The following is a 17257-nucleotide window of genomic DNA, read 5'->3' as shown; positions in this document are numbered from 1 at the left end:
AGAATAGAATAGCCCACAATAAGAACCACTGGTGTTCCAAATGACCTTTAAATTCATTTCCCAAGCAGTAAAACAGGTGTGCTATACAGAAATTCTTTGTAACAATATTTATACTACTGTGCAGTAGAACAGATAATCACTAAAGTTCAAGGGGCCACCAGTTTCTTCCTTAGTGGTGCTGCCCTTCCTTCAGGTTTTCACATCATCTCTAGCTACAGGATTATTTCTTAAAGCTCAGAATTCAGGTATCTTGAACTATTTGTTCACTTGAGGTTGGCTGGATAAATTTTATCATTTTTCATATTCATTACCAACCAGTCTGAGATGTAACAGGATTGCCCTGGCTTTTATCACCAATCTGATCTCAGCATCTTTCAATCTGACCTAATCTTTCACTTTTCCCCACCATGCCAAACTCTTATACTCTGTTCTGTAGAGTATAACTACTTTCAATGTTTTCCCATCTTTTTACTCTACCTAAAGTCTGGTAGTCTCCCACAAACACTAGGTGTCTCCTCATAGCTTTTCTCTTCCTACATCCTTACAAACTAATGCATAGGTTAACTATTCATCTTCCTTGCTTCCCACTGCTGGTTCTGTATTATTTCTTCTGTTGTCCTTAGGAAAAACAAAGAAAAAAAAAAATATATATATATATACATATATATATAAAACCCCTCATAAACCAGTACCATCACTTTCTTCCCAAGTTGTCATATGCATTCTCTTGGTCACAGTCAGTGAGCTCACCATCTTCTCAAACACCACACTTCTGGTATTCATTCTTTATGACAATATCCACTTAGATAATCATCTAATACCATGACCTTCAAACCCACACTGATCTCCTCTACTCCATTTCTGCCACCACTCCTGTGGTTATACTCTAAATCTTGTCTTCACTAATAATTACACCACCTCTGACATCTAAATTCAAGCATGTAACCACCATCCACCCTCCAGACTTGTCTTGCTCAGTTAATCACCTTAATAAGTGATTCCCCTGAGCCTTCTAATCCAAGGAGTCCTATGTCAATTTTCTACTACTCATCAGCTCCATGATGCCTTTTTCCCCTGCTTACCCAGTTTAGATTCCATGGTCCATCACAATAATCTACCTCACAAATACTTTTAATGTCTTCATCTTTGGATTCCTCCTTTGTACTTGCTGGACAAACCTTAACCCTAGACAAACCCTACTATCTATCTACTTTGTATTAGAAATCAAGTTGAATACCTGATCTCCATTCAACTCCCCCAATGAGCTGACTGATCCGACTTCTAAATAATCACAAATACTGCACCTTCAACAAGTTCATCAATCCTTCTACCTTTTTCAAGAGTAAGCTTTCCCATACCTACCTTCCTTTCTCTTAAGATTCCTTCCTCACTCTCAGGTGATGACCTCACCTCCTACTTCATAGAGAGTAGAATCATAGAATAAACCACTTCATTCTCTCATTAACAATTCCACCAACCATTATGCATTTTTTTTCTCATACAACTTCCCTCTTTTCAAGAGGGGAAAAAAAGTATTTCTTCCCTAATTAGTAACCAATCTCTCCATAAAACTTATCCAAGAGAGACAGGAAATAGTTATTGGAACAAAGTTCTTGAATCAGAGAAGGAATGGGATTATATCATCCTTTTAAGTAGTTCTATTATACTAGTTCCATTCTTTTATACTAGTTCTATTATCTTCTTTTTAACCCTTTTAACATTTTAATTTACTAATTGTATTATAAGGCTTATTGCTATGCCTTTTTCTGTTGATTCATTTTTTTCTAATTATGGGCTGTATTTTTCTGCTTCTTTTGCATGCCTGGTAATTTTCATTGGCGGCCAAACTGTTGTATGCTGTAGAATATTTATTCCTTCAAACACTTTTGGTATTTGTTCTGGGACACAAGTTGATTGAAATTTAGATTCTTTGGAGTTTCCTGTTCAATCTTTATTAAAACAAGTCCAGAAGTATTTAGTGTAGCACAAATTTGACCCTACTACTCCAAGAATAACCCTTCTGAGGACTCTCTTTGTTGCTGTGTCATACCAGCCCTTTCCATTCTGAACACTGGGGATATAAACATTCCCAGTCCTGTGAGCTGCCAGAACTGTTCATATTTGTTAAGTTTCCACATATGCTCAGATCAGCTTTAAGCCAGACTCAAGAGAACTTTCCACTGTTTCCCCAAAACAGTCCAATGGCATACAGCTAATCAAATTAAACAATCTCTTCCCAGTACTCATCTCAGTGAACAGAGCTAACCAATGTCCTTCCTTCTTCAGACACTTTTATCCTCATTTCCCTCCTGAGTCCTAGAACACAGTTTTAAATACCAACCATATGTTGACAACTTCCAAATCATACACTTTAGCACAAATTGCTCTAAAGTACATTATCACATGTAACTAAATTTGAACAAATAAGAGGTTTTTCAAACTTAAGGAGTCTTTCGTCCTTTGTGTACCATCCCTCCTCTAATTTTCCATATCTCAGAAAGTAGCCCAATCATCTATCCAGCTGCTCAAGTTAAAATTCAGGGACTCATCCTCGATTCTTTCTCTCTATCTCTGAACACATCAGTACATTCAAATCCATCAGTAAGTTCAGTTGGTTGTACCATCAAAATGTTCTCAAAGTCATCTGCTTTTAATTTGTACCATTACCACTCTTCTTAAGGCCATCTTCTTACCTAATATGACTCATTCCCCACATGGTAGACTGAGTGACCTTTTAAAAAATGTTGGATCATGTCACTCCTTTACCTGAAACTAATGGCTTACTTCATTTCCAAGCAATGCAAGCTTGTTATGGTAGCCTACAATACCTTACCTGATTGTGATCCCCTCAATGCCTGTGGGTCCTCATGTCATACCAACCAACCCCCTCCTCACTTTGTTCTATTCACATGGGATTTCCTTTTGTTTCTACCTCAGGCTCTCTGCCTACAATTTTCTTCATCCAGATCTTAACGGGCTGGCTCATTCCCACCATTCAAGTCTCAAGTCAAATGTGCCTTTACCACTTATGCAAAATAAATCCTCCTCTTCCATGGATCTGAAAGTATGTATGTCTTGTTCCACTGCCTCATAAAGTCATGTTATAATTTTACGTTTATTCATTTGGTTTTTTTTTTTTTTTTGTCTATATTCTCCCATTAGAATTCAGTTATTCAACTAAAGAAATACTGAACACCTACTATATGCCAGGCATTATTTCAGGTGCTGAAAACAATCAGTGAACAAAGTAGACAAAAAAATTTTCTACCTTCTAAGCCCAGAGTCTAGAATGTAAAATCCATGAAACAATCCGTTTATTCACTGTTTTATCTACAGGGTTTATAACAGTATCTGACTCATAGCAAATAAGCAATAAACATTTGCTACAAAAAATAAAAGTGAATTTATCTGTATTTTCTCAGTCTTTGCACAATGTACCTCACTCAAATTTTTCCACTCAGCTATTAGAACAATGATGAAATGTTTGCTTTAGTCTTCAATTAAGTTATATTTTATTTCACCTCTACACACTATTATCTTACAGGTAAAAACATCACACCACAGAGTTTGGCTCTAATATCGAAATCTTTACAATACTGTTACTGCATCCAATTGTAGTCTTTAAATCCTTCAGAGCTTGGATTTAGAACTTGAGCCTTCTAAGACTAAACCAATTATCCAAAAACTTAAACTATCTTTACTTCTTTGTAAATCATGTTCATATAACATGCAAGTGAAATCATTTAAGGTTTAATGACTTATTTTGTAAGCACAACACACATTTGAGAAGACAAATATATTATCAACACAACAGGCTGACTGCACGGAGATAAAACCATTTCTTCATTTTTCAATAAAGAAAATGTGGGTTTGTGGGAACATGTACATATACCTACATAGCATGAGAGGCTATACTAGGACTTATGTCTCATAACTCCCAGTTTGATGCTTTTTTCAACTAATAATTGCCTAAATTTAAAGATAGTATTTTTTACATATATGTTATAGTTTTAATGTAAAACAAGCATATCACCAACTGGATAGTTTAAACTTTGGGGTATCTTTGCCCCTGGATTTACTCTAAGGCTACAACTTTATTCAGTCAATACTTGCTAATACTGAAGGAAATTCAATGAAAATAACTGCTTTAATAATTCATTGCAAATGGAAACAAAATTTTTAAAAATTCATTGCAAAATATAGCAAGCTATATAAGAAAGCATCATCAATGCTGAACCAATTTTTTTTTTCCTCCTTTCTAATACTGAGGATTGAACCCAGAAGCACTTTAACACTGAACTATACCCTCAGTCCTTTTTTTTTTTTTTCCTAAATTTTCAGACATGGTCTTGCTAAGTTGCCTGAACTGGACTTGAAATTGAGATAGTTCTGCCTCAGCCTCTGGAGTTGCTGGGTTATAGGTGTGTGTCACCATGCCCATCTAAATCAAACATTTAAAAGATAATCTCTACTGTATCTTTAAAATAACTCATTTTTGCATTCAGCAAAGCTAAAATGAAGGTAATGCGTCACAGATATATTAAGGTCAGCCAACTTGTTTTTCATCTACCTACAACAGCAGGGCTGGTAGATGAAATTTACTTAATTTATTTAAAGTTGCGTGTCCACCAAGTTTAAAATACTGTAATAGTGCAAAAGACACTGTCTATAGAAGTCACTGATTTTAAGTTAGGAAACTCAAGAAAGATTTGTAACAATTTATAAACATGTTGAAGACAACCACAGTTGGGCATTAAACAATCCTATCAAATTGTTTAATTCATTGAATTCTTACTGACTTCCCTAAAATTTGATGTATTCTTATCAGTTATATTAATGTCACATTTTAATGAACCAAAGTTTAAGACATACACTCTAGTTCTGTCTTTAAACTATTTCATGCTTTCATACCATTTTTGTACTTAGAAACTCACAATTTCTTCTTTTCTTTTTTTTTTTTCCAGTACTGGAGACTGAACCCAGGGCCTTGTGTACATGCTAGGCAAGCTACATTCCCAGTCCCTCACAATTCATTTTATTCCAGAAGTACAATATAAAATTGTCATGGCCTTATGGGTTTTCTATTTCTAAAAGGCAGAATCACAAACTACAAACTATACAATTATTCCATATTATTATTCCCTTTAAAATGCTATCTCCTGCTTTTAAACTGCTGCTAACAATTAAATTCCCTTTTTTCCATGAAATTGAGTAATAAATGTAGTCAGAATCCACATTTTCATATATACAAACTCTTGTGATTATTTAGTAAGTACTTAAAAACGCTGTCATGTGTGTGTTTTTATAGGGCTTCTGTAATAGAATGAAAAAATGTAAAACACAAACCCAATCTGTTTTTAATAAAATAATAAGAGTGGTTGGTAGAATACTTAATTCTGTACCCAGAATGATGAACCTTTAAACATGGCTGTTTACCTTCTGCTTACTACTATGTATATTAAATGGTACTTTTAAATTTTTGAGGTGAAAGTTTAGTAAAAATTCCACTAGTGATCATGAAGCACCCACAAAACATCTTTAGATACATAAGCCCATCAGTTTTTTATTATTGCTAAGACAACAAAGCCTAAATATAAACTAATCTAAAATTCAAAATATTAAAATATATGCTGAAATAAAGGTTAACACTAATACTTTAGATACCCACTTAGATTCTCAAGAGATCCCTTTTATTGTTAAGTCTTCATGTCTTTCTGGGTTGCCTATACTTTTTAAATATTTCAATTCTCTTCTTTCTAGTTACTGTCAAACTGAGTCAAAACCAAAAGGACTCCATTCAAAATTTCTAGAGCAGTCTATCTTAATTCTGAGCTTTCTGTCCTGACCCATTACCATTTCCTTGAGGAAATTATAACAAGTATGAACCTTCCCCCTAGAAAAATATATCACCAAATTTTATATGCATATTGTGGGAACTCACCAACTTCAAGAACTATTACCACTGTAACCCTCAGAACCAATCCCAGCTTAGGAACTTCTACTCAAAAATGTCTTGGACAGGTAAAAAGTTGAAATCAGATTGTTATTTCTATTATCTTTGGTTTTATCTGTTTGTTCTCTAAAGCAAAAACCCTGAATATTCTCTTTTCCTTTCTAATCCAAACTATCTATATGTTGTTAAACTTTCTACTATCATTGAAATTTCAGATATTTCTCTTCACTTCCAAGAGAGTGGACAAAATGAAGAAGTCTGTACTGATCTTTATAGTTCCAGATGGAAGATATTAAAAATCCTGGCATAGAATACTAAAGGTTAAAAGAAAAAAGTTCTTTCAAAAAATAAGAAATCAAACTTTCAAGCTTATCATTTACTTTAAACTTGTTTTTATGAAACTGAAAAAGTAGACTCTCTAATACAAATTCTAAAATTTTGGGAATATGTACACATTTCCAATTTAGCCCTCATTAAAACAAAACAAAAAGAAACCTACCCACTTTATAAAGTTCTTAACTTGGGCTTAATAACACTGTTTATTGGGGCAGTAATAAGGTGAGAAAAGGTAGTAGTGTTAGAACTTTATAAAGGCAAGCTGTTAGGTTATGGTAGCTAGACCCTGCTTTTATATTGGTGTGGTATCATAATTCATCAAATGCCTTTACCCAAACCAGTTTACTTAACCTAAGAAAGGTTAAGTCTCTATTCCTCACCTATGGAGACACACTATCTAACCCAATGAAAAAGTTAAACTGAGAATAAATTGCTCCAATTTGTTAAACACCACTTTGGAGGATTTAACAATGTAAAGCTCCAATTTTAATCAAAATAAGTTAAAAAAAATTGAAGCTGGGCATGGTGGTGCACACCTGCTATCCTAGGGACTCAGGTGGTTGAAGCACAAAGGTGGCAAGTTAAAGATCAGCCTCAGCAACTTAGAGAGGCCCTAAGCAACTTGTGAGTGAGACTCTGCCTCAAAATAAAAGATGAGTTGAGGATGTATCTCAATAAAGCCCCTCTGGGTTCAATCCCCAGTACCAAAACACAAATGGAAACAAAATCTCACAGTACTAATCTTTCTGGTACACCCTTTCAATTAAATGTAAAGCTGTGGCAATAAATAGCATAAAAATTAAAATTAAATTTATGAAGTTAGAAATGATAAATTATAATGGGACATCTGCCCCCAACTTAATATTTGTTCCCCCAATACCCAAAGGAACTCATTTATTTTGTAAAGGTGATGATGGTTCACTGTTTGCCCATCACTTAAAATTTATATCTGTAATTCCAGGTTTTCATCACGTTACATTTTTGCTTAACAACTTGCAACTTACTTCACTGAATGAATTTTAAAATTTAAATCCCTAATATCTTTGTCTAGTTAAGTCCTTCAACTGATTATAATCTACAGATTTTTGCAGATGTATTCCAATCATTAAATGCTGTCTATTAATAAAGTGATACGTAAAAAACTATCCTCATCCAAATCTGCCATTTTTCATGACCAAAATAAGATTATATACTTTTTCTAAATTGGACAATCAATTACAGTTCTAGGCTACTGGGATCTAAGAGAAGGCATACTAATGTGTCAAGAACAGAAATCTGTTTTAATTAACTCTTCCTCTTCCTAAATAAAAAGTGCTTTCAGGGTACTATTTAGTTTTGTTTTTCTAAGGTGTACTTAGAATTCAATTACCTTTATGTTTACTATACATTTTCAATAATGTATAAACATGCTTCTTTCAAAACTGATTTATATGACCTACCATTAACAGAATGAAACCAAAGGATTGTAGAGCAGTTTGTTTACCAAGAACTTTTTACATTCTTCTATTAATTAAGTTCAGTACCTACTCCTGAGGTCTATGCTTCACTAAGCACACATAGTTTTGTTTGGTTGGTTGTGAAGTGAAAACTTTTAAAACAGGTGATGGAAAAAGGTAGCCTGAAAGAAGAAAAAAAAAAATCCCTATGTCCCTCAAAAACAGGGGATACACATGCTATGACCTAATGATAGACACCACAATTCAGTGAACGAAACTTAACCGTAAAATTTAACATGCACTGATACTTCAGTTGAACTCTGCTCTCATTTTAGGCTGTAGTTCTTGGGACTGTCCAAAGTATTCATAGAAGCAAGATTTAACTAAAGTTCTAATGCATTCTGTATTGCTGTCTTGCTTTAATCGGGTTCTCCCATTCCTTGGCTGCAAAACAAGAACTACAAATTAATTTCCAGGGCAGAGTAACACCAACACCCTAACATGAAAGTTATTATCTGTAAAACTTATAAAGAGGAACAAAAATAAAACCAAAAGACAAGATTCTGCAGTCACAAGTACTTTAATTTTAAAAAACAAATCACTTATTTAAAAATAAACAAATGGCACCATTCTAATCTAAGTTCATACAAGTAAAAATAAAAGGTACTGTGCTCATAAGTAATGTGCTTAAAGTCAGTACTACACTAGACAATCTCAACTACTACATACACTTAGCTTATCTGTAAAGTTGTATGCTACTCTCGAAAAGTAACATTCGACTGTCGGCAACTACTTTACTTTAAAAGGTTAACCAACCCAAAGAGTTTAAAGAGTTTTATTTTCAAAAACAATATTACAGAGCATAATTTCTACATTAAAAATTCTTACAATACCAAGAAGTATTACAGTACAATATTCCACAACAAAATTGTAGCAAACAAGTCCACGCGAATCCTTGACTTCCTTGAACTGTCAATACACTGCACCCTGTTTAAATGGCTGTACCTGAAAACCAAGGTATGCAATTCCTTAGGATTAGAAGTCATCAAGTTATACTGTCAAGGATCTGGGGGAAATGAGAGGAAGATTCTATTATCCTTATGTCTGAACCCAACTTCCACAACAAGGTAAAGCCACAGCTATGATTGCCAATTAATTAGCTGTAAAGTCATTTAAATACTAAAGCCCACCCAATTTAGACATCTCAATGTTAAGATCTCTTTGAACAAATTCACTTAAGTTCGGTTATGAATTAGAAAAGACCCTCTTTCGGCATTTACGTATTTAACATTTACTTAAATCAGGCCTTTTCTCTCCCCTTGAGAGACCTGAAAGCAGGCTAACTTAAATTTATTTTACAGAAAAATGAGTAATAAAGTTGCAGGGCTTTGAAAGAGTCACGTAGTCCAAACAAATCTGCAACATAGTCTTCAGGATCAAAGAAAAAATCAGGGATAGTCGTTTACTACCCTCCGACTAACAGGCACTGGGGATGGATGAACACGGGCACAAGTCCCAGGAAGGATACTGCAAAGAGTAAGTCTTCTATGAAAGTTAGGTCGTCTGGGCAAACACTGAGCACCCCGACATTTCACTGATGGAAGGGGAGGACACCAGCCTCAAATGCCTTCAGTCCGCCTGGCCCGGCTCTGAGGCTCCACGTGGGGTTGCACTGAGCCCAACACGCTGTCCAGGACACCGGGAAGTGAAACTCCCGGCCTGTGCGTAGAACCTGCGCTCACGGGCGCCGGCAGCGGCGCAGAGGCCGCGGTGGCCCTGCAGCGCCGCCCAGCGGCCCGCGGAGAGGCTGCAGGCGGGTCCGCGGCTCCCGGCTCGCCGCACCCCCACCGCCACCCAGCCCGTTCCCCTCTCCGGATGCACAAGGCCCAACCCAAGAACTGAGACCACAAAATGGCTGCCGGCAGCCTCGTCACGTGACCCCTTTGTGCCTTTCGGGCCCCCGAACTCCGCGGGACCCGGGTACAAGTGACCGGGGTCGGCGGGTGGCCTTCGAGGAGGGCCCGCCGGGCCGCGACGGCCAGGGGTCGTGGCCCAGGAAGGCGGGGTAAAGGCCGGGCCGGCGACCAAGAGTCGGCGGCGAAGAGAAGATGGCGGCCATTTTGTGTGGGTCTGCTGCTCCGCCGCCGCCGCAGGCAGCAGAGAAGCGGGGCCTGGCGGTGGGTCGGACAGGGGAGTTAACACGTACCGACTCCTCTTCCTTCTCCATTCCGGTGGGCATCTGCGGCACGGCCCGGTTTATCGAGGCGTATTCGTGCAGGTCGGGCAGATCCTCACAGCGGAAAACCGGCAGCGGCTTCGAGGCGTCTAGCGCCCGCGCCCGAAACGACAGTTTACTCATCTCAGGCGCAGCAGATACCTCTCCGCTCTGGGGAAACGGCCCCGGCCAGCGGGATCATGGAGAACCGGGGGTTCGGTCCCCACTCGCCTACCGCTGCCGGGGACTTGAGGGGCGGAGCGCAGAGCCCGCCGTCCGGGCACTAACACCAGCCGGGAGGGTGGGAGGCTGTGCCGCTCCGCTCCTCTCTCGCTCGCTCTCTTCAATACGCCATGGCCAACATGGCGGACATTAAAACTCCACTGTGCGCTCTTCAGCCAACCCCAGCCATTCCCCACACTGCATCGCGCAGCGGCGCGGGCACGCGGGGGGGGGGAGCGCGGGCTCGAGGCCGGCGCCGGCACGGAGCGCGCGTCCCGCCAACCCCCGGCGCCCGCCGCCTCGCTCCCCGCGCCGGGCTGCCGTGGCCCCCGCCCTCCGCCGGCCCGGGGGCGGCAGGCCGAGGGGGCGGCGGGGCTGGCGGGCGCTCGGACGCCAGGAGCCGGCCTGCAGGTCCCGCTCGCCCGCCAGCGCTCAAGCTGCTCCCTCACGCTCGCTCCCTCCCAGCGCTGTTTTCTGACGGGCGAAGGTGCCGGAAAACCGTCTCCACCCGCACGCCGGCTTTTGGAAAGGCAGCGGGGGAGAGCTGTTCGGCGGTGCTTTTGCCCCGGAGTCCCCGGGCTCGGGCACCGGTGTCACCCCTGCCGGGCGCTTCGAGGGGCCGAGGCCGCTGTCGCCTGGCGTCCCAGGGGCGCTCCGGAGGCTCTGCGTACATCTTACTGATCGCGGCAATTTAGGACTTTAAAATAAAAATGCAAACGAAATTAGGGGCAAAACGTTACTCTGGGTAAACTTTACCAGCAATTATTTTTATGTCAAATGAAACTTTGGCTCATTTAAAAGTATCATTTAAGTAGCAATGATACTTGATCACTGGTCAGGTTCCCACCCCACTGGGCTCAATATAAATGGTATTCTATTCAGCTCCAAAGTAATTTTCTCCCCTCCAGGTTTACATTTTAACTACTCATATATACTATTTTATTGTAACTGATGCAAAGGATACGATGTAACCTTTAGAGAGAACATTTGAAGCGCGGCCTTCAATTCTAGAGTGAGTCCTTTATATCTACTTGGTTTTCTATTTGTATTGGAGGAAAATGCTGCTTCGACATTGCCACGGATATCATCTGTTCTCTGAACAACTTGACAATATTTAATCATATACAACCTGTAATGCAATCGCCAATCCCTCCACTCCCCCAAAAAGGAAAAGCTGAATTATTAGGAAAGATTAGATGATATGATAGCTTACTAACATTTGGTTTATATTATACATGAAAATGGGTATCCAGAGATCTCTTTCCAGTGGGTTCAATGAGTTTGGCAGCAAAATTTCAAATGTTCACCAAGAAAAAAAAAGTGCTTTTCCTGCTAGGGGCTACACAGTAAAAATAATCATTATTCTTAAATACTGGTTTTTATATGAGGTATTATTAGCTTAGGACACACAGGTAAACTCTCTTCCAGGTTGGTTTCTAGGTATAATTAATTATATCTTTAGTTCTGCAAGAACACATTTGGGGACATTCTAGTGTACTACTACAATTCACCAGGGGGGAGATGACAAAGAGGTCAGATTGCTGTACTCCAAGATTATTCTAAAATTCCAATATTGACAACTCACTTCTGAGGCACAGGGGCTTGCATCTGCCTTTCCTATATGTAGACCATGCATTTATTCATTCAATGAGCAAACATTTATAGAGTCATTATAACCTTCTGAGTGTGTTGCTAACTTGTCACCCACAGGACTCCTGGAGGAACTCACACAGTGGGGAGAAATACAGGTGGATTTTCATGAAAACCCAGGCCATTGTGGGAATAGGCTGGAGTGGCACCCAAGCTAGGGCAGTGACTCTAATGAAGTAGTCAGGGAAGAGTTTTTGGAGAAGATGATATCTGAGTCAAATTATGTGGGAGAAGTATGGGTTAACGTTGCAAAACATGAAAGGAAGAAAGATCTCTTAGGCAAGGACAGTACCATGTGCAAAGACAGCCTCGAGCATGTCACATTCTGGGAACCTTAAGAATTGCCAGCTTCACTGGAGGAATATGACACCTATTTAGCCAGGTTTAACAGTTCTGAAAATACTGGCTGATACGATAACAGTCATCTCCAGCCTACAATATTACATTCCTGAAAATCCTAGTAATAGAATTTATGTTTGAGGAATTTGGATTTCATAGGACAAAACAGGGTCTTAAGGTATGAGTGAACCAAGAAGTGAATTTTTTTTTTTTAACTAAAATAACAGCATGCAGGAAACTTTTCACATTTGGTTCTGAAAGATGGCAAAGAGCCCAGCTAGTAATGGGAATGAAATGGTAGAAGAAAAGGTATTTGTGGGAAAACATAACTGTTAAACAATTGTTAATAATAGGCACTGTACAAATAAATTCCTTGTTCTCTAGAAATTCTAAAATCATCCTCTGTGGTAAATTCAGAGATGTTCACAAATTCAGCAGGTCTTTTGCAGATCATATACCATCAAAGGAACATTGTCTTTCTCATTAATTCTCCATCCAGCTTCACATTGCCCTGGATTTCCTATTCTCAGTACCTTCTAGGTTCCCAAGGACCCAAAGGTTTGAGTCCCAAGTCTCTCCTATATCCAGTGCATGTCTTTCCATCCTAAAGGGCAAGAGTATAGCTATAAAGGTTCAGGTTTAATTTTCTTCAACATTCTTTACCTAACCCAAATATTCCTTGGGAAAAAAATAGTTAATCCTGCCTATTTTTAACTTTCCTTTCTATTCCCAACTTAAAATTCCCTTTTTCTAAGTATCCCCAACAATAGTGACTTAAAATTCTTACATAAACCTTTCCTCAAGAGGAAACATGTATGGAAAGGGATTTGCAATGTTTAAACAGTTCAGTTCATGCCACAAATGTATTGAACAGCGAGGTATACAGTGCTATCATTGCAGGGGATACAAATAAGGTACTAGTAAATGGACAGCCAATTAATAAAATGACAAGCAGTGTAGTGAAATGCAGTGCTCTAGAAGTTTCAGCTGGGTTGTTCGGAAATCATAGAGAATGGGATTTGATTCTGAAAGATGGCAAAGGTTCCAGCAAGTAAAAGAAATGAAAGGTAGGAGAAAAGGTATTAATGGGAGAAAACACAACTGTATGATTCAGCTGGAGGGAGGAGCAACTGTCAGGTAGCACTGAGGATGGGGAGGTTTAGGTAGCCAGAGTTCAGCAGGACACTCCAACAAAAATTCCATCACACGATGAAACTACTAAGAATTTGAAGGGACAAAGTAGGAGTAGAAAGTAGAGACATAAGTCTTAATCCTAATAATAATTAGTTACCATGTTATTCTAATGAAATGTGATTTGTTTTGATATGAAGAACACAGTACACACCGTACCTTAGCAGGTATTCATAGAGCATGTTGCCAAATCAAATGTGCCTACAACCCTACTTTCATTCTATATCCCACCTTCCCCAAGACATATAAGTGTTCTTTAGTTTTCCTATTAGTAAAGCCAGATTCAAATTAAAGGCCTCCTATAATTTTGCCTCACTCTCTCCAACATCATTTCTCATTATTGGTTAAGACTTTAGATGTTCCATCCATCTCATCTTCCCTGCCTCCAGAGTTTTCTTTCTCTTCTCTCCTCTGTCCAACTATAACCTGTCTACTTCTAGCTACTGAAATCCTATTTTACAGGAATGTCCTGAAAATTAAGTAAAAAACTCCATGAGAAGCATTTAGAATGGTTTCTGCCCACTGTGAATACTCAGTAGATGTAAGCTACTGTTTTTATCCTTCAAAATCCAACCCAGATATCACCTCCTCCATGAAATACTGACTATTTAATAAGTCTGGGCTCTAATTTCCTAATTTGAAGAACAAGGGAACAATTAGATGAATTCAAAATAGTTCCTAAACCTACATGAACCTTCCTCATCTCTGAAATCCGATTACTAAACTTTCCATCAGTAAAAATATTATCTACTATTCATTGAACACTTACTACATGCCAGGAGATGCAGAAGTGCTTTGCATTATTTCATTTGTTTTCATGACAACCCTAATGTATGTCCTGTTGAGCTTAGAGAGGTTGTGTGATCTGCTTATGTTCAGGAAACTAAGGAGAGGCATTGCTGAGATGAGAATCTAGAAGAAGCCTAAGATACCTGATTAAAGTTAAGTCAGAAGACAGAACATAAAGTAAGAGTGGAGAGAGATTTTGAGAGGTTTGGCAAAGGAGGGAGTACAGAGACAGACAAGTGGGTAGCTATCTGGGTCAAAAGCTTTGTGGTTTTTGAAAGTGGGAGTGATTCCGGCATGTTTGTAGTAAAAGCAAAGAATCATTTAATTGGATTAATTTTAGAACTCTCTTCCTATGAGGCAGGAGGAATGAGGGCAAGAACAGATGGGGTTGCTAAGGGTTAATTTGTCTTTGATGAGACTATAAGATTAAGAATCACAATACCAGTTTAGGTAGCTGGAGTTTAGAGTTCTCATTCCTTTAAGCATTCAACAAATATTTACTGAATTCAGAACTATGCAAACTGAGAGAACCAATAAGAAAACATGATAACTTTAACCCCACAGAGTAAGATACTGTGTTTGTATTTAATTGGGAAGATGTGAAATTAATGCCTCTAAAACATGTCTACAGAATAATGTCAACGTTAAAAAGTGACAGAATGCTAGAATTGAAAGAACTGTGCAAAAAGCAACACTAGTTAGTACATTTCACTCGAAGTAATCATTTTTCTCGTATTTTTATATTCATAAAGAAATGTTAGTAAATAATTCTTGCAACATAACAAGTAGGAAACTAGGAATCTTTTATTGCATTTTTAATCTAACAAATGTTGAAAAGAAAATGTTACAATTTGCATGGTAATATATTTTAACAAAAACAATATCTGCACTACTGGAACTGATTTCTTTACACTGTGATTTATGGATGGATTTCTGTACATAATATTTAGGAACTACATTTGATTTAAATATGACCATTCAAAATATATGTAGAATCTGTCTTTAATGGGCAAGTTATCAATCCAGCAAACTGAAGCAGAATGGATTCAAAGTATTTCAGTTTAACTTCATGTTCAATATAAATATTAACCAAAAAAATAAATGGAAGAAAACAAGAAAGAAAAATACATGACAAAAACTTTGAGAATGAATTTTTAAAAATCCATACAATGGTTTTGGCAATCTCGGGATTAAAAAAAAAAAAAAAAAAAAGATAGTGACATATAGTACATCTTATTGTGTGATGTAAACCCTAAAGTTAAAGAAAATTTACTTTTGAGCACTGTAAGGATTTTGCCAAATTTTAGAACAACCTTCCAAACCGCAAAGGGTGATTGGGTTAGTTTGACTATTTTTAAGACTTGACTCCTTCAGTTCTTACAAATCATCTGATCTTTTCCTCATCATGCAGGTAGGTAATTGAGACCTCTGAGGCGATGGCTTTTTAATTAGGGTACTACCAGATACAATTGAAGAGTGGTGAGCAGAATAAATAGGAAACCACTTGGAACTTGACCTTGAACAATAACAATGTGGTAGCTAATAATGGAGAAATTATTCCATAGTCTCTTCCATGTCATACATCATAACAATTTGCCAGAAGAATAAAAGTCCAACTTAGAAAAATTAGAAATTTAAGAATTAAACCATATTTAAAAATTTGATAGTGTGCATTTAAATTGACTTACATTAACCTATTAAACCACTGACGGGCACTGCTATGTATAGATCAAGTGCAAGGACAGGACTCTGAGAGGCAGGAGGATAAAAGCAGAGGGAGGAAGGGAGACAAGATGAGAAGAAAGGGAACCACAGAATGACCTTTAGATGCCTATCATCTTGAGTAGATGGAACATACTACGTGAACATTAGTTTTACTAAGACGCACATGTACAAATCTATAGGGTATAAATGGTACATAAGGGGCAAAGGAATGAAATTTAGAGGAACAAGAAAAAACTGTTAATAACATAGAAACTGAAGTTGAAAGATTTAAGTTAAATTTATTAGTGGGTGGCAGACAACGGAAGGTTGATGGCTTATAATGAACTATTGCATCTATATTCCAAGGAAGGAAATTATTTCTAGTTTTTGCTTGGGACAAAGAAACTTGGGGCAGAGAATTATCTTTCTTACCACCAAATAAGTCACTATTGGTGAAATAAAATGTTTCACTGGATTTATTTTCACTAATCCTTTGAGTCACACTGAATTCACTCATTAGTTGAGCACCCAGAATCTGGTTCTTCCTCCCTTCCAGCGAGGGGAAGAGAAAGTGATGATTTCAAACCATGGAGTGAGGTTGAAAGTGTGAAAATGACCCCAGCAGTGAGAGGAGGAGGACATGGAGAACAGAGTCCCAGGGAGCACTAACATCCAGGAGGCAGCAGAGAGAGAAGAGACTGGAGAAGCCTGGGCACAAGCCAAGTGAGATCAGCACTTCAAGGACCAGCAAGGAGAGGCAAAAAAAATGAGGTTGTTGGAGCTCATGGCCAGCAACATTTCCATAGGATGCTGTGAGCAGAAGATAGATTGAAGAGTGGAGGGGCGAACTGGAGAAGTTAATCATTAACCTGGCAGATCAATTGCAAGTAAAAATTTGAAGTGATTTTCCAGGAACCTCCCATGATAATTTTGTAGATTCTTGCATAGAGGAGTAAGACTACCTTGAAGTTAAAGATCAGGTTAGCTTCAGGACCCAGCCAGGGGTGCAGGGTAGCTATTCTTATCAGCACCTCCTACATTAAAAGAGACTACATTTCAGTCTCACGAGCCTCTCCATCATCCTGGTGATAGAGTAAAATATACTTGTATATTTATAGTTGCAGAAGCTGGTGCACCAAAGATTGCTGTTGGGTCTCTGAGTTACTGACAAAGGTATGATCTGCATCCAACATTTCTTCTGAAAGAAGGTTCCCAAACATGAGCCAAAAACCAAGACAAGAATACTGTGGTGGTGCACGTTTGGATGTGATGATACACTTTTGGTGATTCATTCATAAGGTTTACATTTTGATATTTTCGTTTCTGCCAATATTTTCTGGCTTTCTTAGCTTTTATTTTTTATTTTGTGTGCTTATTTTACAATGCCAGTATAATACTATATATTCTGTTTTGTGGCCTTTA

General features: G+C 38.4%; 1 protein-coding gene across 6 annotated transcripts in view; it reads right to left on the bottom strand.

Moving 5' to 3' along the window:
- The window catches only part of Epc1 (enhancer of polycomb homolog 1), an 83678-nt gene that overhangs the window by 48631 nt on the left and 17790 nt on the right, over positions 1-17257 (bottom strand). Inside the window, exon 1 of one of the 6 annotated variants that reach the window (XR_007104314.1) lies at positions 9932-10450. The exons of 2 other annotated variants lie outside the window; for them this stretch is intronic. Coding sequence is in view for 2 of the 4 variants with exons in the window: in XM_047520472.1 (XP_047376428.1) it covers positions 9932-10084 (153 nt within the window). In the remaining 2 variants the exon portion in view is untranslated. Of the gene's footprint in view, positions 1-9931; positions 10451-17257 lie in introns of those variants that run through there. 3 more of the 6 variants (XM_047520472.1, XM_047520476.1, XM_047520474.1) reach the window with 3 other exon arrangements.

This window comes from Sciurus carolinensis, chromosome 12, assembly GCF_902686445.1.
Source record: "Sciurus carolinensis chromosome 12, mSciCar1.2, whole genome shotgun sequence".
Lineage (NCBI taxonomy): Eukaryota > Metazoa > Chordata > Mammalia > Rodentia > Sciuridae > Sciurus > Sciurus carolinensis.
The sequence above is the reverse complement of the archived record's forward strand: the minus strand, read 5'-3'. Positions and strand labels throughout refer to the sequence as shown.